The 21,241-nt window shown below is 39.9% G+C and overlaps 1 protein-coding gene across 1 annotated transcript in view; it reads right to left on the reverse strand.

Annotated features, from left to right (window-relative positions):
* Vps13D (vacuolar protein sorting 13D) overlaps positions 1–21,241 on the reverse strand; it is an 866,734-nt gene that overhangs the window by 617,586 nt on the left and 227,907 nt on the right. The window contains 2 exon segments of the mRNA XM_068226303.1: positions 5,522–5,821; positions 14,915–15,139. Coding sequence (XP_068082404.1) covers positions 5,522–5,821; positions 14,915–15,139 — 525 coding nt within the window.

The raw sequence follows: 21,241 nt of genomic DNA on the forward strand, positions 1-21,241 counted from the left end.
AAGATGGTACTGGCCTATTCTGATGAACACACTCAATATTTTGAGAGTAGCAGCATGGAGAATCTGTACCACTCTTGAATCTAACATGGAAATGGATCAGCTTCAATTCACAAAGCACATTGTTTGCGGCACGTTCACTTATAGCCAAACTGGCCCAAAATCTGGGCTCAGTAGTTTCCTTTCCTTCATGGCCAAGAAAGGGCCTGGACATCGTTTGATCTCAGTAGAAAGTCAGGGATGATGGAAACTATGCAAGAGGAACTCCACAATGCAGTGCATCCAGTGTAAAGCCTTGCTACATTTTCACTGTTCAACAGAGTACCACAGGTGACTTGTAAGAGCATACATGGGCATTGTCCCATTGTTCCCATTTCGGAACATGTCGTTTCTATGTTTGTATATTTCTTCACTTATTGGAAACTGATCATTTACCTGAATTAAGATATAAATGTGTGGGAAAATGAATATTTTCATAATATGAAGTAATGCCGGGAGATCCCAGGACGGGTTCGGCTCGCCAGGTGCAGGTCTTTTGATTTGATGAAAGTAGGCGACCTGCGTGTCGTGATGAGGATGAAATGATGATGAAGACAACATACACCCAGACCTCATGCCAGGGAAATGAACCAATGATGGTTAAAATTACCGACCCTCCCGGGAATCGAACCCGGGATCCCTGTGACCAAACGCCAGCACGCTAACCATTTAGCCATGGAGCCGGACATAATATGAAGTTTTTTTCATAGGTTGGGAACTAATGGGTTAAGGTACAGCACCAGCATCTGCCTGGTGTGAAAATGGGAAACCACAAAAAACTATCTTCAGGGCTACTGACAGTGAGATTTGAACCCACTATCTCCCCAACACAAACTGATAGCTACATGACTCAAGCCACGCAGCCACTTCCTCTGTTTATTATTTTTAATTGTTTCAATACACAGAACTCAAGTGTAAAAAGAAGTCCAGAACTTTCACAATGAATGGATTAACACTATGACCCCAGACTACCTAAAATGGCACCTCATTAATTCGAAGTCGTTGGGACTCAAAAATCGAACTTCGAATTACGCAATTTTGAATCAACCGCCAATTCACAATTCAGAAGTACAAATCCTTGCCACGTCACAAAATATTCTAAGGCCCGTTACTGCATGCAGTTAACCTTGATTCACAGTTTATACCTTTCAAATGCCATGAAAAAAGAACTATTTCCAATATGTATCCAAGAAGGTGCATTTACAGTATTCAAACAATGCACATGGATATCTCACTGGCAAACATAATGTCACGCAACGAAAGAAAGGAAGGAAAAAGGCACGGTTCAAAGACAAGGAGAAATCTATGCTGGCTCCCATGTGAAAGTGCTTTAATCATTGGATTACTATACTGTATGCATTTTAGATGCCTTGTATTTACACAGAAAGTACCCGATGCCCTTAAAATCAAACTTTCCTATTACTCTATCCTTGTACGATTTCCCGCCATGGCACTTGTCTCGTACTTCAGAAATGTAAACACTTGCCTCGTCACAAAGTATTCTAAGACCCATTAATACATGCAATTACCTCGATTCACAGTTTAAACCTTTCAAATACCATGGAAAAAACTATTTCCGAAATGTATCCAACAAGGTGCATTTACAATGTTCAAATAATGCACTTGGATAAATCACTGACAAACATAACCTCACGCAACGAAAGAAAAAAATCACACAATTCAAAGACAAGGGTAAATTACGCTGGTTTTGGATTTCTGTACTGTTTGCATTTTTAGATGCTTTGTACTGGCATGGAAAGTGCCCGACGCCCTTAAAACATTGTCGCTTATCGAACTTCCCTATGATGAGGGGATAAAGTTTCTCACTTCCATGTGCATTGCAATGCACTACAATGACCCCCATCCCCCATCCTTGTACGATTCCCCGGCTAGCACTTTCTCCTTTAAAACCATAAGACCGTTTGGGCTCGCATTAAAATAAAGCAATGCAGTTTCATCGGCAATGACAATATTGTTCGGTGCCTATGAATTTATTATATGAGCCACGTTTTTTTGTCAACTGTCGGCATCGCCAGTGTTCGCGGATTCTGTTTTTCCGCTCACTGCCTGTTGCGTGATATTAAGGTGTTCCTTAAAAGGTTGAATACCAAAGAATTCCGATTTAATTCAACTTAGCTATCACGAAGCGCACTGTAGACCCACCGATGTGAGTGTAACTGCGGAAAGCTACCCCTCCACGTTCCAGAACGCGTTCTATTATGACGCGGATAAATTTTGAGTTGAAATTACTCTGTAACATACTACTGTTTTAAAATGTAAAGGCAGTTTCGAATTAAAAGTCTGAATTTTGGTAATGGGGCCGACATTGAACTTCGAATTACGAATTATCCATATTTCGAATTAAACAATTTAAATAACATGCAGAACTGTATCTCATGTTTCGGGGAACGAGAGCTTCTTCAAATTAGGCGGGATTTTAATTTAACCGATTTCGAATTATCGAGGTTCTACTGTAATTATAAAACGCGATATACATATCCTATAAAAACCAGTCTATTACATGAAATCCATCAAAAGTCCTGTCAAATATAGCTGAGCACGTGTACTTACAAAACATTGTCCCTAAGAAGCAACACAAATTACTAAACAAAAATAATGAACTCTGAATTCGTAGTAGTAATATTACTAACAGCAGCACACTGTCACACAAGTGTGGTGCATAGAGCTAATCCTCAAAGGAGACCATTATTTGACGCAACTACTAATACTGAACATACATGTTCGCCTGCATCACCTTGTCTGAACTCTGCACGTATTTCTGGATACTGCTCACTCGTCATGCAATCAAGAAAGTAATAAATCTATGCCTTCCATGTAAAATGGCAAGTAACATCAGCGGTCAGAAAACTGAAGCTCCATTACCAGTAGAAGTTACCGGCATCGACTTCACTAGGCCCTTATACTACAGGGAGAATAATTTAAGAGTTCAAACTCCTGCTCGCATGCCGTGGGAATTCCCGATCGAGCGCCATATGGCATGTGTCAACAGGGCGAGATAAGAAGTGTTCACTGCCAGCATGCAGCTGTTTAGCACTCAGCACCTCAGTTTGCTAGAAACTATTGGACTTTTAAGGTGTGTTGTGAGGTTATTATCATGATGGTTAAATACACTATAGGGCAAAGAATATTTTTGGTCAAGTGTTATTTGCACAAGAAGAAGAAGAAACCAGTTAATAGGTGCCTTCAAAAATTCCGTAGACAATTTCCCGGTGCGACAGTACCATCAAAACGTTATGTGTATCAGCTCATTTACAAGTGGCGTAGTACTGGTTCCGTAACCAGTAAGAAAAATAAGCGGAGGAGAACAGCTCTCACACAGGAGAGGTTAGAAGATTTACAGGCAAGACTCCAGGTCAGTCCACGTAAGTCGCTTAGGAGAGTGGCTCAGGAAAGTGGTATTTCACCTTCTTCAGTACGTAATGCAACAAAATTGTTACATTTAGGATTTTATTGGACTCATTCAGTCCATAACATACTGCCTACCGATTTCAATGCACGAATACGATTTTGCAATTGGCTAATGAATAGTGTCCACGACGGTATTGTGGATCCGAACTTTCTTTTTATGAGCAACGAAGCCTGGTTTCATTTGAGTGGATATGTCAATTCACAGAACAATAGAATCTGGGATACAGACAACCCGCACATTTTAGAGCCGAGACCTCTGCATGATGTGAAGGTGGGCGTGTGATGCGCTATCAGTGCCCGACGAATTATCGGTCCGATATTTTTTCAGGACACGATTACTTCTGACCGTTATATCCACAACATTCTGGAACCATTTTTTGCTGTACTGACTGAAGAAGAGAAAAGCTACGGCTATTTCCAGCAGAATAATGCAACGGCCCATACGGCGTATAGCTCTATGCGACGGTTACGGGAAGTGTTCGAAGATGATCAGATCATCAGTAAAGGCTTATGGCCCCCTCGTTCGCCTGATTTAAGCACATGTGATTTTTATCTACGGAAAAATCTTAAAGGAAAAGTTTACAGGAATAATCCTCGAACTGCAGAAGAATTAAAAATTGAAATTAGAAACATTCTGCTTTCTATCGGTGTCCATGAACTAAAGTGTGTTTTGAAATCACATTACAAGATGTGAAGCTCGCGTTGCAGCTAAAGATCACTTTCAGCATCGTCTGTAAATACTGGTGAGTTCAGTTTAATTGCCTAGTTGATTTATTTATTTGTTTATTTATTTACTTATTTGTCCAGAGCATCTATGTAACCGGTGAATTCAGTTTAGTTTAGTTTCTATATGCGTAATCATGCTGCTTCTTCTAGCCGACTAAGCCTGCTTGTCATTGTGGGCACTGTGCTCGCTGTCTGTTTCCCAGCGGGCCTAATCCTCGGCACTCCGCTCTGAACTTTTAAATTAATCACCCTTTACAAAGTAGCCTACATGATGAGGAAATGCTATACTGTCCTGTGTACCTGTGCAACGATTAGAAATCTTCACCTAGAATTATCCAGTGAGATGTCCACAGATAAATTTATGATATTTTATTCTTTTTACAAGTTGTTTTACGTCGCACCAACACAGATAGGTCTTATGGCGACGATGGGACTGGAAAGGACTAAGAGTGGCAAGGAAGCGGCCATGGCCTTAATTATGGTACAGCCCCAGCATTTGCCTCTTGTGAAAACGGCCCCAGATGAAACACTGGAAACCAGGAATGAGTTAGCTGGAAAATTTATAATGTCCAATAACAGACCATTTATATTGGTATTATAAATTTATTCATTCGGGACAAATATTTCAGGTTCCCTATGGGAATCAACATCTATATCACACCTTTGCTTGTCGTGCACTTCCCTGCCCGACACTATTTTGGCAAATTAATCTCTCTGCTGCTAAGTGTCATGTGGCAATGAAATTGAATGGATACTGATGGGAAGTTTCAAACTCCACTACCATAATCTTAACGTTCCCTTCTAATATCATGAACCAATGTAGAAGAAAATAGGAGACATTAGTTTCAGGGGTATGTTTGGTGTGGGGAGGGGACACAGCAAAATACTGAAAAAAACATGAAATTATTTTTACCCAATAAACATGCACTTCTCAAAATTACCCAAGAGTTGTGCTTATTTTGAGCAGCAGCAGAGATCGAAGAAAGAGTTCAGAAACAAGGTAGGTCAGAACATTCTAAAAAAGACTAACTGAGCCATGGCATAAGAATCTTCAAAAGGGTTTAAATGTTATAAATCTATATTCTACTTCCAATCTTTTTGTTCTGTGTATGGGAGAATGGGCCAATAATGCTCTTCAACTGATAGCTGCTTAATTCAACAAATAGTAACCCTTCTAATGTGTTGGACAACAAGCCTAAAAGTGTAAGATGATAATCTGTATCACATCTCAATTCTTATGCCATGACTACTGAATTATCCAATTTAGCAACGCAAATGAACCTTCCTAAGAACAAATCTACTTAAAAATGATCACTGAATAAACACTTACCAACTGTTGCCTGTATCATTGCTTCAGACATAGTGGCAGTAGCAATCTTTCTTCCTACAACAATTCCATCCTTGATCACTGCCCTTAAAAGCAGTACATTAAGCCGATGAAAATCAAATGTCAGCTCAGTACGTGTCGGAACACCAGGCCATTGTCCAAAAGTAGGGTCCACATCTAACTTGGGACTAGAAGCAGTGAATGAGTTGGAAGCGGAAGGTCCAGATTTCTTATTTCCAGGCTTCAGTTGAGGAAATACCCGTCGAGCAAATCCCACAAGCTCCACAATAGTTTCTTGATTGGCTGAAAAAAAAAAAAAAAAAAAAAAAAAAGAAAAAAAAAAAAAAAAGAGAGAAGTGTTGTAGCATGAAATGAAAGCCTAAGTCTTTACAGGCCTATAATATGTATAAAACAATTGGTTAACGAACAATAAAGTAGAGTGCAATAGATCCACCTTTTCAATACAAAATATGCTGCTAATTTAAAATTACAACATTACTTTATTTGGTACTGGTTTCAACATTTCAGACATCATCAACATCAGCCAAAATTGGACAGGTAAACAAGGATATACACAATGTTAAAATACAATCTATAGACCCTCATGGTTAAAATATCAATGGTTGGATGAAATACAATGCGTGATGATGCTTGAGGAGAAAGTCATTCTCAAGATATTTTCACAAGTTGAGAACTTGTTAGTCAAATATTTGAATAAGTCTTAGTCACTTTGTGGAGCTTAAAGTCTTAAATGTGGCGTTATTATCCACGGGATGAATTTTTTAAATGGTCACGTATGATTGGTGTTCCCTCCGTAGAGCGTTGACATTAAGATGAAAATACGTAGCCTTAGTGGTAACTCGTGACACCAGTCTTCATGAGGTGAAATGCTGAGTCATAATGTGATTGAGCAAGTGGATCTTGTTACAAGTATGGATATTAAAGTTGTCAAATGACAAAAGGTTCCCAATCCAATACGGGATCTGAAGTATGAAAAAGATAATCCAAATTAGAATAAGATAATGGGAAAAGAGCGAGAAAGTTAATCTTCAGTGAAGGACTCACCTCGATCGGCCTGCTGTATATTACAGATTCTAGAGAGGAACTGAAGGCTCGGACTTTCTTGAAGCAAGGACAAGGTTGAGGGGGGTGGGATGGGTCAGGAGGGAAGGGGAAGAGGGGTAATGGATGGGGCGGACTCAGGCGGACGTGGTAGGGAAGGATAATGCGACAAAGTATTGCTTGTAATCTGAAAGAACAAGCTATTTTGGGGAAATTTAACACTATTGAAATCCGTAATGAGGTCATTAAATAAGATTTTGGGTTTTTCAGAGATGTCATTCAAGTTCAAGTTAGGATTAAAATATTGGTCTAAACGTATATAGCAGTTTTCCGTGGCATCGAGCAAGTGGCCTTTACTCAACATGCCCAGTATCATTATATCTTGATCTATATCATTAAATTTGTGCTTATAGTCATGTATGTGCTGACGCAGTGCAGAAAACCTGTTATACCTGATTGCATTAATATGCTCTGCATAACTAATCTTAAAACTCTGACCAGTTTGACCGATGTATGAGCTGTTGCAGTCATTGCATTGAAATCTGTACACACCTGACTTTGTCAAAGGGTTAGATTTGTTGATTAAGTTAGAATTGTGCAAAGTATTCGTGTTTTTATTGCTAGTTCTGAAAGAGATATGAACGTTGTGTTCCTTAACCCCTCAGCGTCGCAGCCATTTAAAGAGCTTCCTACCCCGCGGCCGGATGAGATTTCAACTACGCGCGACTGAAATACATTGATTCACTTACAACGTTACTACAATTATAAGAGTAGCCCGATATTCACGAAACTTGGAATTCCTTATGACAGAACTAAGTACGTGCAGATAATTACATAATTGTTTCACATTTCCTTAGTAATTTAGTTCCGAGTGATAGAGTTCGAAGCACTCTTCGAGACAGGGACCCAAGTCACACTCCTGGCAGCAGTACACTGATGTCTTCTTTTCGTCGTGTTTTTAACACACGATACAACGTCTCTGAGGTTTGGATTTCTCACTCTTCGGTGCTAATTTCCTGATAAAATATCTTTTCTGCAACCTTGGAACTGTATTATCTGATGCGCGCCGGCCCTGAATATTTCTTCCCCCGCCCGAGCGAGCGTATTTTGTAAACAAACCTTTCACCAGCTGCTCCGATAAGGTACCCCTAATTGCTCAATATTTGTCTCTGCGACATGTGTGAATATTATTAGAGAAGTTAGGAATCATAATTCACTGTTGAAAACTTCCCTTTGACATGTATAATTATCAGTAGTCTCCTACACGAAATTTCCAAGTACTGTTTCCTCCTCATCGTCACTCTCATCATTTACCACTGCTACATCATCTATTTCATTATCAGTGCTGCTAATACTGTCATTACTACTTCCGACTAAACGTTCATCTGAATTATACAATATTCCAAGCACGTTACTGTCAGTCAAACCACGGCTGAGCGCGGCGCGCCACACGGACTGATAAAGCTGCAGCGAGACTGAAAGCAGCAGGACGAAACTGAATGAGGGGAATAACACTTCCTGTATGCGAAACAAATCAACTCGATACATATTTCAGATGAAAGGTCGAGACATAGTCTTTCAAGCGAGATATGTACCATGAACAACTGGCTCTCGTATCGTATGACAGAAAGCAGCACTTGCTGTTGCCTACACAGCGCTCGTGGAGAGTTACGAAAATATTACGAGCTGAGAAATAAAGACGAATATAATAAATAAACCGCACTCCCAATGTACAAATAGAGCAAAGAATATCACGCGAAAAGACAAACTTCTCAGATCATCATCATTTCTTTATTTTCTTCTGTGGGAAAGAATGAAACAAACAGACTTTTAAAAAAAAGCAGAAATTAGTGCTCAGACTTACTTGACAAATAATTAACCTTGCAAAAACAACTACATTATAACGATTTTAAATTCTTATTTACAACACTGATAAACCTGAAAATGTCTTCTTGGAAACAAAACAATTTGCATATCAATAACTACAAAACTCTTTGCGCTATAGTCGTAAATGTGAAACCATGTATGGGTCTATATAACGTATAGAGGTCGGCGGCTACGGAAGAAAAGAGGGTCTATACCACGTATAGAGGTCGGCGCTGAGGGGTTAAATATATTAGTGACGCTGTAAATGTTTTTGTTAAAAGTGAAAGTCGAATTGGGTTTAGATTTGTCTTTTATTAAATTTGATTTTGGATGATGTCTGAATTTATTGATTATGCATTCAATGAACGCCTCACTGAAACCGCTGAATCTAGTGATAGAATGTATAATATTTAGTTCCTTCTTCAGGTCTGCTTTTGTCATGGGGACTTTGAATGCGCAATCTACCAAGCTGTTGTATGAGGCGCATTTATGAGAATGGGGATGTATTTAGTCTTGTTTTATTGTTGTTGCTGTGTGGGTGGGTTTTCTGTAATTTTTTTTATGAGAATGAAGAGGGAAGCCTAGTAATCGATAAATCTAAGAAGATAGAGCTGTTAATTTCCAATTCTAATGTGAATTTGATAAGAGGATTTATGTTGTTAAGGTTTATAAGTGTTTTCCAAGCATCGATAGAGCGTTCATCGATGATGATAAAAGTATCATCTACATATTTGTCCCACAACTTAATGTTATTAAACTTTTCATCGTTTTCAACTGCCGTGTGCTCCAGAAAATCCAAGTATATTTCTGCCAAAATGCCGGAGGCCGGTGACCCCATAGCCAAACCATTTTGCTTGTAAACAACATTGTCGAAAGAGAAGTAGTTATTATCAATTAACAGTTTCTGAACAATTCTAACTTAATCAACAAATCTAACCCTTTTACAAAGTCAGGTGTGTACAGATTTCAATGCAATGACTGCAACAGCTCGTATAATGCCAAACTGGTCAGAGTTTTAAGATTAGATTTTGTTTATCAAAACATTCATTTGGAGTGTGCTGCTATATGGCTGTGAAGGATGGACTCTCTTGAAGGAGTACGTGAAACGACTAGAGGCAGTGGAAATGTGGCTATGGAGGAAGATGACAAGAACTAGCTGGATTGAGAACAAAACTAATGAAGCAGTGCTTAGAGAAATAAACACCCAGTGACATTTAATAACAATGATGAAAAGGAGAAAAGTGTCAGTTTTTGGTCACATTCTCCGGCATAATGATTTCATAAAGAACTTTTTTGAAGGCAAGGTGATGGGAAAGAAAGACAGAGGGAAACTACGGAAGAAGATCATTGAAGAGATAGTTGAGATGATGGGATGCCAAGGTTATGGAGAGATGAAAAGGATCGCAGAGAGAAGAGATCAATGGTTGCAACGACAAGGCAAAGTCTTTAGATAATGATGATGATGATGCAGGGCATATTAATGCAATCAGACATAACAGGTTTCCTGCAGTGGGTCAGCACGTACACGACTGTAAGCACAAATAATGACACAGATCAAGACATAACGATACTGGACATGTTGAGTAAAGACCCCTTGCTTGATGCCATGGAAAACTGCTATATATTGTACATTTAGACCAATATTTTAATCGTAACTTGAACATGAATGACATCTCTGAATAACCCAAAATCTTATTTAATGACCTCATTACGGATTTCAATAGTGTTAAATTTCCCAAAAATAGCTTGTTCATTCAGATTACAAGCAATACTTTGTCGCATTATCCTTCCTTACCACGTCCGCCTGAGTCCGCCCCATCCATTACCCCTCTTTCTCTTCCCTCCTGTTCCACCCCTCCCCCCCTCAACCTTGTCCTTGCTTCAAGAATGTCCGGGCCCTCAGTTCCTCTCTAGAATCTGTAATATACAGCAGGCCGATCGAGGTGAGTCCTTCACTGAAGATTAACTTTCTCGCCCTTTTCCCATTACCTTATTCTAATTTGGTTTATCTTTTCCATACTGTAGATAATACCTGAAAAGGAAAACATTATATTACAGATTACACCTGAAAAAGATACCAATAATTAAAACCAGAAGGACATGATTTGTTTTCTAAAGAACATTAAGAAGTGTAAACCCTTTTAATAATTGCTGTAACAATAATGATGATGATGATGATGATGATGATGATGAAAATAGACTGCAAGTATAATTTCGCAAAAGCTGATAACATCACCAGTGCATAACGTAATGGAAAGTTACCAATAAACAAGCTAACTGGCACAATGCTAATGACAGTACATTACACCACATGGTGCTCCTAACTGGTCTATTGAGGAGAGAGGAAGCAGAAGAAGAGTAGTTCATCAAGATAAGTTATACCGTATTTACTCGCCAATAACATCCTCCTCATCCCCCCCACCTTTTTTTTTCCTTCTAAATTTTCAACTTAAAAATAGGGAACTGTATAACACATGAAAATTTAGCATAACATACAGTAGATTGGCATATTTTAAAAGCAGAAAAATGAACATCTAGCATCTAACCAATACATGTGATAGTTATTTAAAGTTATACTTTATTTACACAAAGTGCTATTAGCAAATTTAAACAGTTTTGTATCAACCCCTCCGCCATTATCACAGCTGACTGGTCACACGACATAAGTGCCACGCTGTGCAGTGTTGCAGTGTTTGATGTTTTGCGGCAGAGTGGTGAAATTCGATCACCTGGTCGGTACACGAATGTCCTTCTCTGCAAATTTAGCCCGTTTTGGTGCATAAAGCGTTCTGATCAACCTCTACTTGCTTTAAAATCCCCCTCCCACAATACCAAGACTTTGTGTAATTTCATGCACTTTAAACAGCACCATTTTGTAATTTATAGTGTTGCCGTTATTTCTTACATCTCTAACCCACTCCACAACTTTTATATCCACATTTTTGGATTCTCCTTTCTTCACACTGGGCAAGGAATTAAATGTTCTCTTTGCTCCCAGTAATTTGTCTTTCTGGTTATGCCATTATTGAATCATACACAGTTGCACTTCGTATTTACGACTTGCTACTCTCACTCCATTTTCTGCAACATATTCTAAACATTCAACTTGAAGGATACTGTAAAACTTTTTCTCTTGATTATTTTCATTCCTGCTTCTGTTTTGGACGCTTCCTAATTACACACTACATGTGGCCATGCAGGATGTGGAGCTTGGAAGCTTGAAAGGCATTGAGAAATCTGTGGGGAAAGAGTAGCCAAGGCCAATGCACAGGTGGGGCAGAAGCATGGGTTTTACTGTTAACTGAAATACTGCACTTGCTGCCTGGTCACTTGAAATTTTTTCAGATTAATCTCTCCCCCCCCCCCCACAGATAATAGTCTAAAATTAAGGGAGGTGTAATAATAATAATAATAATAATAATAATAATAATAATAATAATAATAATAATAATAATAATAATAATAATAATAATAATATCTCGTAGAAGCTGAAGATGGTCTTTCAAGAATGAACCCTGTCATTCAAGATTTAATTAACAATATCTTTTTTTGGAGGGTATAATCTGTTATTTAAAGTTTTCCTTTTCAGGTATTATCTGAAATTATTTTACCCAGAATTAGTTTTTGACAGACTAAAGAACCCCGCAGTTATGCATTAACTAAATCAAAACTGGGAAGAAAAAAAAGGCTTCCACTACAACAAATCATATGTTTACATTCACGTTAACTGCTGGTACGTGGTACGTCACAGTGCACCATCCAGGAACGTGCATGGTGTGTGGAACATTATTTCTGTATGGGGCAGGAGAGAATGGTGGACTTCTCCAACATCCATAGCACCCTGTTTCATAATTAAACAATTTTATTGACTTTACGTCCCACTAACTACTTTTACGGTTTATCTGAGACACCGAGGTGCTGGAATTTAGTCCCACAGAAGTTCTTTATACATGCCAGTAAATCTACCGACACGAGGCTGATGTATTTCAGCAACTTCAAAAACCACCGGACTGAGCCAGGACTGAACCTGCCAAGTTGGGGTCAGAAGGCCAGTGCCTCAACTGTCTGAGCCACTCACGCTGGCCAAGCAGTTTTCAGAACCATTTCCAGAGCACTGAACCACTAAATAAAACTATCCCGTCTTGGGTGGAAAGTTTCCGGCAAACAGAGTCTATGGCTAGTCATAATGCTGCACATTCCAGTAGACCCTGCAACACCAGGAAAGATGAGAATGTCAGGCCTGATATGGACAAAGTGCTGCAATCACCAGTGAAGAGCTTCCAGAACATTTATCGCCCTGTGAGTACCATTTGTTTGGAAGACTCAAACAAGACCTAGGAGGACAGCGGTTTGATGGTGATGCAAGTATAGAAGAGTTTGTGCGAGACTGGCTCCGCACACATCTCTCTTCTCTCTGTCAGGACGGCATAAAAAAATTACCAATCCTAGGGAGAAAATGTGTATCAAAGGTAGGACACTATGTAGAAAAGTGATCTCTATATGTGTATTTTTTTTTGTTGATGCAATAATATTTTTATTAATAATTCCCGTTTATATTTGATCTGCCCTTTTTATGTGATCAATGATTTGCATTTCGAGCAGCAAGTCTTTGAGCAGAGCAAGGCTACTCCACATACTGGCAATGGTTCTCTGGTGTTCCTCTAGGAATGGTCACCATAAGACCTATCTCTGTCGGCGCGACATAAAGCCACTAGCAATAAGAAGAAGTTCCTCTAGGAACAGGGGCATGTCCATCAAGTGGATCAGCCTTTCCTTATCCTGCCAGAAACCCAGAATTAACAGTATGGTAAAGGAACCGTATTTCACCCCAGTACCACATACCCTTCAAGAACTGCATGTATATACAGTATATATATCATACAAATTGCTTTACATTGCACCAACATAGATAGGTCTTATGGTGTCAATGGGATAGGAACGGGCTAGGAGTGGGAAGGAAGTGGCATGGCCTTAATTAAGGTACAGCCCCAGCATTTGCCTGGTGTGTAAATGGGAAACCACAGAAAACCAACTTCAGGATTGCCGATAGTGGGGTTCAAACTCATTATCCCCCGATTGGAAGCTCACAGCTGTGCGTCCCTAACCGCATGGCCAACTCACTTGGTGAACTGCATGTGAACATAGAGTCTGTGATAATGGCTGTAATTCTAGATCAGACCGCTGATAAGTTTGTACAGTTCACCAACTGCGTGGAGTACATAGTGAATAATGACTAATGCTGAACATGGCGAACCTGCTTTATATTGATGACATCATATCTGACAGCACCACCCTAAGATCTGCAGCATCAGGTCGAAGCCTGGACTGACTGATTTAGCAGGTTTGATCTACAACATAACGTCTTGAAGACAGAGTACCTGGTGATATGCTAAAGTGATAGTAACATCCAAGTTTATACATCTGCTGAAGACAGAGCCTTTATATTTGGGGTCTCATCTGCATGGTGATACTGATGTCAGTGAAGAAACAAGAGCAAGAACGAATGCTAAATGGAAGCACTACAGTGAAGTCACAGGTGTGCTCTGCTCTGTGACGGGCGGATGCTTATATGTCTAAAATTTAAAAATTTGTCACACATCAGTTCGTCCAGTAGTCCTCTATGAAAATTGGCTAGTAACCAAGAAAGTCGAGCACCAGTTACATGTCACGGAGATGAGTATACTGTGGTGGTCAATGAACATCTCATGCCTAGACCACATTTCATATGCTGTAATCAGAAAGAAAATTGGCACAGTCCCAATTAATGACAAAATGATCAAGAAACATCTTCAATGGTAAAACCATGTCCTGTGTGCTGCACCAAATACCACAACTAATGGTGTGTACTACCTAAAAGTTGAACATTTTCTGAGAGGCAGACCCAAACAGCGATGACAGACAACATTAACACTGACGTGAAGCTTCTGCATTTGAAATCAGACAGCATTTCAGTGTACTGTAAACTATACAGGTGGAATTATTTCAATGACAAGAAAAGCTCTTTGCAATCATTCTGATGAAATGAGCTATCCTGATAAAGAACACAAAGATGAAAAAAAATGGTGAACTGTTCCAAATTTTTAGTCTTGAAAGGGTGAAGAAGTATCTTTATAACTTCAAAAGCTGAGAAACACATACGAAGTTATACTAACGCATAGTTTTTCTAAAGCAGAAGAACATTATAAAGGGGAGACAAATACATAAGATAATTCCCTTTTTCTGCAATAAAAAACCTTGAAACTGGAAAACTGCTTTCTGGGAACAACTGTATTTATTAATCTTTTACTACTAAATCATTAATCACAATATGCAACACTTTTAGCGTAATATTTAGCTGCTAATGTAAAATGCATCTCTACAGTGTCAGATATCAATAGTATTTAATTGATGTTTTCAGTGATTTAAAAAAATACACTCACAAGTCTACTTCCATAAAATTTCCTTTCAGACAATGAAAATAATACTCACCTATAATATCGAGATTATTGAACTGGATAGATGCTGTCTGCAAAGCTTCACCATCTAGTTCAACTGAAGGACAGTTTGCATTCACCATGCAGATTTCAATAGTGATCAGAGCTTCTGTGTCGTGTACTTCTGAAGTCAACGTTACTGATTGTCCAGAAATGGGATGTGTAAGAGGAGATAATGGATAAGGAGGTGATGATGGAGTAGTCCATGTAGGAGATAAAGCTGAAACAACATCAATATTAGATTAATAAAAGAAGTTCACAGAGTAATTAAACATATCTATATGGTATGACTTACTGCTTTGAATAGTTCTGTTGGATATGTGGAGGCAAATGGGGATATCAGTTGAATACTGTAAGTAATTTCATCAGTCTATTTTCATTCTTGATTTACAATGAACTATCTCAAATCAGTGACAAGATTCTAAATGATTCTTTAACACAATGACATAATTATTTTTCTTGAGAAACAGACACTGTACCAATTTTCTTTACACATTGGATTATGAATGTAGCAAATATTAAGACTGCATTTACAGTTTAGTTTCTAATCTTAAACTGAAGTCCTAGTGTTATCGTGTATTTTGTCTGTAGGTGATCCTAAAGGAAGAAAATTTGCATTCAAATCCTAAGAGCACCTGCATCCTCAATTCCCTTTGTCATATAAATAGAATTGCTATGATTGCTCAAAAGCTATTAAAACTATTTAAAATAGTATGTGATTGGTCCACCTTGTCAAAACACTTTTATAACTGAAAATTATTTATTCAAACATGTTTCAGGAACGTAGTACATTCCCTTCATCAATTAGCACAGGAACAAATACCTAATATGGTTAAGTTTATCAATGATTGCTCAATGTGTTATCAGGTGTTTCTGAGCCTCTGTCTTCTCTACCATCAAGGAGAAATGGAAAAGTTATTTCCTCTTCCTACTGATTATTATTATTACCATCATCGTCATCATCCCAAAATGCTGATACAGGATACAGAAGATGAAAAAGCATATTCTGTAAACTACGAAGCGTGTTTTTTAAGTAAGGTCCGTTTTGTTGTAGAGACTAGTAGTTCGCGCACATATCGCAATGAGTACATGCGTCGTGTACTAGCATGCCTCAGGAACGACTGTGCTCAGTTTCAGCTCTGTAGCTAACCTGTACGGTTCTGTTGTGTGCTTTAAAAATGTTTAAGACTATCAACTCACCCACCGCGTGTGAGGTTCGGTCAGTGATACGGTTTTTGTCAGCAACGAACCTCTCTGCTGCAGAAATCCATCGACAGATTTGCGAAGTGTACGGTGATACTGTTATGAGTGAAAGCAAAGTGCGTAAGTAGGTACGACAATTCAATGATGGCCGTGACAATGAATTATTCAAACATGAGGACCGCTCCGGTCGCCCTTTTTGATTACAGACGATTTGGTGGTTTCAGTTGAAGCGAAGATTTGTGAGAAAAGGCGCTTCACAATAACAGGTCTCTCAAACAAATTTCCTGACATGTCGAGATCAGTGCTTTACAACATTGTTTCTGAACACCTAAAGTTTAGGAAACCGTGCTCCTGTTTGGTCCCGAAATTCCTAACAGAGGACGACAAAAACCAAAGATTTGAGTGTGCGATGAAGTTCTTGACTCGTTATGACGAAGAAGGTGACGGCTTCTTGAGCAAGATCATAACCGAGACGAAACATGGGTTTCGCAGATCACGCCCGAATCGAAGCAACAGAGCATGTAATGGAGGCACACACACTCGCCTGTAAAGGTGAAGGCCAAACAGACTCTGTCCCAGCGCAAAATCATGGCGTCGGTGCTTTGGGATAGGCATGGTGTTTTATTGGTCGACTTCATGCAACGAGGAACCACTATCAATGCAGAAGCATACTGCACAACCCTGAGAAAGCTACGCAGAGCGATTCAAAACAAAAGACGCGGCATGCTGACAAAGGGAATTGTCCTTCTCCATGACAATGCAAGACCTCACACTGCAGGTCAGACCTGCGATTTATAGGACAGTTTTGGCTGGGAAGTTTTAGACCACCCACCCTACAGTCCTGATCTTGCACCGAGCGATTACCGTCTGTTCCTCCACCTTAAACATCACCTCAGTGGCAACCATTACAATGACGACGACATGAAAACGGCAGTGAACTCTTGGTTATCGGAGCAGGCAGCAAGTTTCTATGAAAAGGGTATTTTAAGATAGGTTATGAGGTATGATAAGTGTTTGAACAAACTTGGCAACTATGTCGAAAAATAGAGTGAAGTATGTACTTTCTGAAAATAACTTTACTTTTTTTAAATAACCTTTCGTAGTATACTTATTTTCAAACGGACCTTACTTAAAAAACACGCCTCGTATACAACAATGCATTAACAAATGCTGAAGAAATTATGCGTAATTATCTATTTAACCAAAGTTAAGCACTTTATCCTATATTTTTATATGGGGAAGGCTGTTGGCTATGTTGTGTATGCAAATAAAGGAGTGTGGCTTGTTTATTGCACTACACTATTTATTTTTCCTTGTGCAACCTGGAAATCATCACCGGATGTGGGGCAATAACGTTTTTCTGGTCTTGAAGCACTTATTGGCGTAGTATTATACTGTACACCTCTCATTCACATGTGTTTGTATGAAGTTTCTGTCATTATCACAATCACTTTTCTGGAATAAACATGACTTTAAGTCCTGAAGATGCTGCAAGAGCAGTTGCTTTGGTGGAAGATGGTCACAGCATAAATTACTTTGCAAAAGTGTTGAGAACTGCACCTTTTGGAAATTCTAAGTTCCCATGGAGGGAATTAGATATTTTTCCACCAATAGAGCAAACGCCTGAAAAGCCATACATCTCATTTTTTATCTGATTTTTGATATGCTCTATTGGTGGAAAAATATCTAATTCCCTCCATGGGAACTTAGAATTTCCATTCAGAATTGCTAGGCGGGCATTAATTCCATTGTGGAGTTTTATCTCCCGTATGCAGTTATCAGACTGTGCCTCTTAAATAGGCTTCTGATGAGTTCACCTGCATACACCCCAGCATCAGTGGGTAGGGTCTGACACATCCCACTCTGATGAGTCTAGTGTCAGACCTAAGACGAATCGCTGGTTAATAGAGCAAACGCCTGAAAAGCCATACATCTAATTTTTGATCTGAACTACACCTTTCACGATTTCCAGAATCATAAGAAGGTATATGGAAACTGGTCTACTATTCAAGCAGACCAAGATCAAGCCTGAGAAGAGCAACCGTCACACAACTGTTGAATCAAAAATGGACTCCACCAAGTTTGAGGGTTCAATATAATTGAGGTAACTGTCTGCAGAAGACTGGATGAGGCCAATCTTCAATCCAGAAGACCCACTAAAGGCCCAGAACTCATCAAACAGCATTGCGCAGCTCAACTGTGTTATGCAAGGGAACATCACCGCTGGACAGTACAAAAATAGGAGCAAGTGCCTCTTATCAAGAGGCTATTTGGCCTGCGATCGTCTGACTGTAGAGAAAGGTATAACTTAAAAGCTTTCCAGTCTGTCGAATACACAAGTAAAATATAAATATTACACTATATCATATCTGTAGAAAGAAAACCACATTATTAAGAAGGGAATAAACATGCAATTAAGTCCTGAAGATGCTGCAAGAGCAGTTGCTTTGGTGGAAGATGGTCACAGCATAAATTACTTTGCAAAAGTGTTAAGAACTACACCTTTCACGATTTCCAGAATTATAATGTGTATAAAGGAATAATGTATATTTTTATTCCTTGTTTAATAACATCTCTCTCTCTCTTTTTTTTTTTTTTTTTTTTTTTTTTTTTTTTTTTTTTTTTTTTTACAGGTACACTATGTGATCAAAAGTAACCGGCCACCTCCAAAAACATACGTTTTTCATCTTAGGTGCATTGTGCTGCCACCTACTGCCAGGTACTCCATAGCAGCGACCTCAGTAGTCATTAGACATTGTGAGAAAGCAGAATGGGGCGCTCCGCGGAACTCACGGACTTCGAAAGTGGTCAGGTGATTGGGTGTCACTTGTGTCAGAAGTCTGTATGCGAAATTTCCACACTCCTCAACATCCCCAGGTCCACTGTTTCTGATGTGATAGTGAAGTGGAAACATGAAGGGACACGTACAGCACGAAAGCGTACAGACCAACCTCGTCTGTTGACTGACAGAGACCGCCGACAGTTGAAGAGGGTCGTAAAGTGTAATAGGCAGGCATCTATCCAGACCATCACACATAAATTCCAAACTGCATCAGGATCCACTCCAAGTACTATGACAGTTCGGCGGGAGGTGAGAAAACTTGGATTTCATGCTCGAGCGGCTGCCCGTAAGCCACACATCACGCAGGCCAATGCCAAACGACGTCTCGCTAGGTAAGGAGCGTAAACATTGGCTGATTGAACAGTGGAAAAATGTTGTGTGGAGTGACGAATCACGGTACACAATGTGGCAATCCGATGGCAGTGTGTGGGTATGGCGAATGACCGGTGAACGTTATCTGCCAGCGTGTGTAGTGCTAACAGTAAAATTCGGAGGCGGTGGTGTTATGGTGTGGTCGTGCTCTTCACGGAAGGGGCTTGCACCCCTTGTTGTTTTGCGTGGCACTATCACAGCACAGGCCTACATTGATGTTTTAAGCACCTTCTTGCTTCCCACTGTTGAAGAGCACTTCGGGGATGGTGATCGCATCTTTCAACACGATCGAGCAACTGTTCATAATGCACGGCCTGTGGCGGAGTGGTTACACAACAACATCCCTGTCATGGACTGGCCTGCACAGAGTACCGACCTGAATCCTATAGAACACCTTTGGGATGTTTTGGAACGCTGACTTCGTGCCAGGCCTCACCGACCGACATCACTACCTCTCCTCAGTGCAGCGCTCCATGAAGAATGGGCTGCCATTCCCTAACCAACCTTCCAGCGCCTGATTGAACGTATGCCTGTGAGAGTGGAAACTGTCATCAAGGCTAAGGGTGGGCCAACACCATATTGAATTCCAGCATTACCAATGGAGGGCGCCATGAACTTGTACGTCATGTTCAGCCAGGTGTCCGGATACTTTTGAACGCACAGTGAATGTTACAGTGTAATATTTATATTTAACTTGTGTGTTTCACAGACTGGAGAGCTATTAAGTAATATTTAACTGAGTCAACACTGGAAAGTATGGCTTCCTCCTTAACAAATGTAGAGCAAGGGTCTGGAGAAGGCCTGGAAAAAGGCATTCCCATTCTCCTTGCACTTTCTCACCCAGGATGCCTTTTGAGGACGGTTCTCTGATGATGTAGGTAGGATTCAATATGACTGTAAGGAATGGTGATGGTTTCACATGAATGCAAGACTATCCATGCCTATTTGTTGCGAAACATGTGCAACAGTTCTTGGATGAAGCAGAGATTCATGTTAAGGTTTGGCTTGCTCACAGCTCCTGTTTGAGTACTACAGAGCATCTATAGGACCAGCTGGAAAGAAGGGTCCATCAGCACTATACAGACACCCTACAGGACCTATAGGAGGCCCTTCTGGAAGAATGGGAGGCAATTCCTCAAGAGTACATTGGAGTGTTAATCAGCAAAATACCCGAAATGTTGGAAGACCTAATAGGTGCAGGAGGAGGATAAGAAAGTAAGTTTGTGAATGAAGTGTGAAGTGTAGGAAAAAAAACCAAAGGTGAATCAACTTCATAAGGTTTCACAAAATGTACGTGTTATTTCAGTATCTCTGGCAAATTAAAAAAAAAATGTTTACAACTTGCTTTACGTTGCACCAATACAGATAGGACTGATATACAGTAGATGTTGATTCCCATAGGGAATCATCCGATAGCCAAGCAGGCATCAATTTTTGGTACAGAGAAAAAGTCTCTCATAGTGCATTGGCACTGCCGGTGGCTTCAAATAGCCTACGCAGCGGCCTCCACGGTATATACTAGCCATGCGTCTTGGTAGGAGTACTAGGTACCAACTGATGAGCCCAACCTAGCACACGGGGGCGAAATGCTGGCAACCAGGAATGAGTTAGTTGGAAAATTTATAATGTCCAATAACGGACCATTTATATTGGTATTACAGGTAGGACTTATGGTGATGATGGGATTGGAACAGCTAAGAGTGTGAAGGAAGCAGCTGTGGCCTTAATTAAGGTACAGCCCCAGCATTTGCCTGGTGTGAAAATGGGAAACCACAGGAAAAAATCTTCAGGGCTATCGACAGTGGGGTTTGAACCCACTATCTCCCGGCACAGCTGCACACTCCTAACCGCATGGCCAACTCGCCAGGTGTATATCTGGCTTTATTTAATCAGACTGCTTATAAG

Source organism: Anabrus simplex, chromosome 2, assembly GCF_040414725.1.
Source record: "Anabrus simplex isolate iqAnaSimp1 chromosome 2, ASM4041472v1, whole genome shotgun sequence".
Taxonomy (NCBI): Eukaryota; Metazoa; Arthropoda; class Insecta; order Orthoptera; family Tettigoniidae; genus Anabrus; species Anabrus simplex.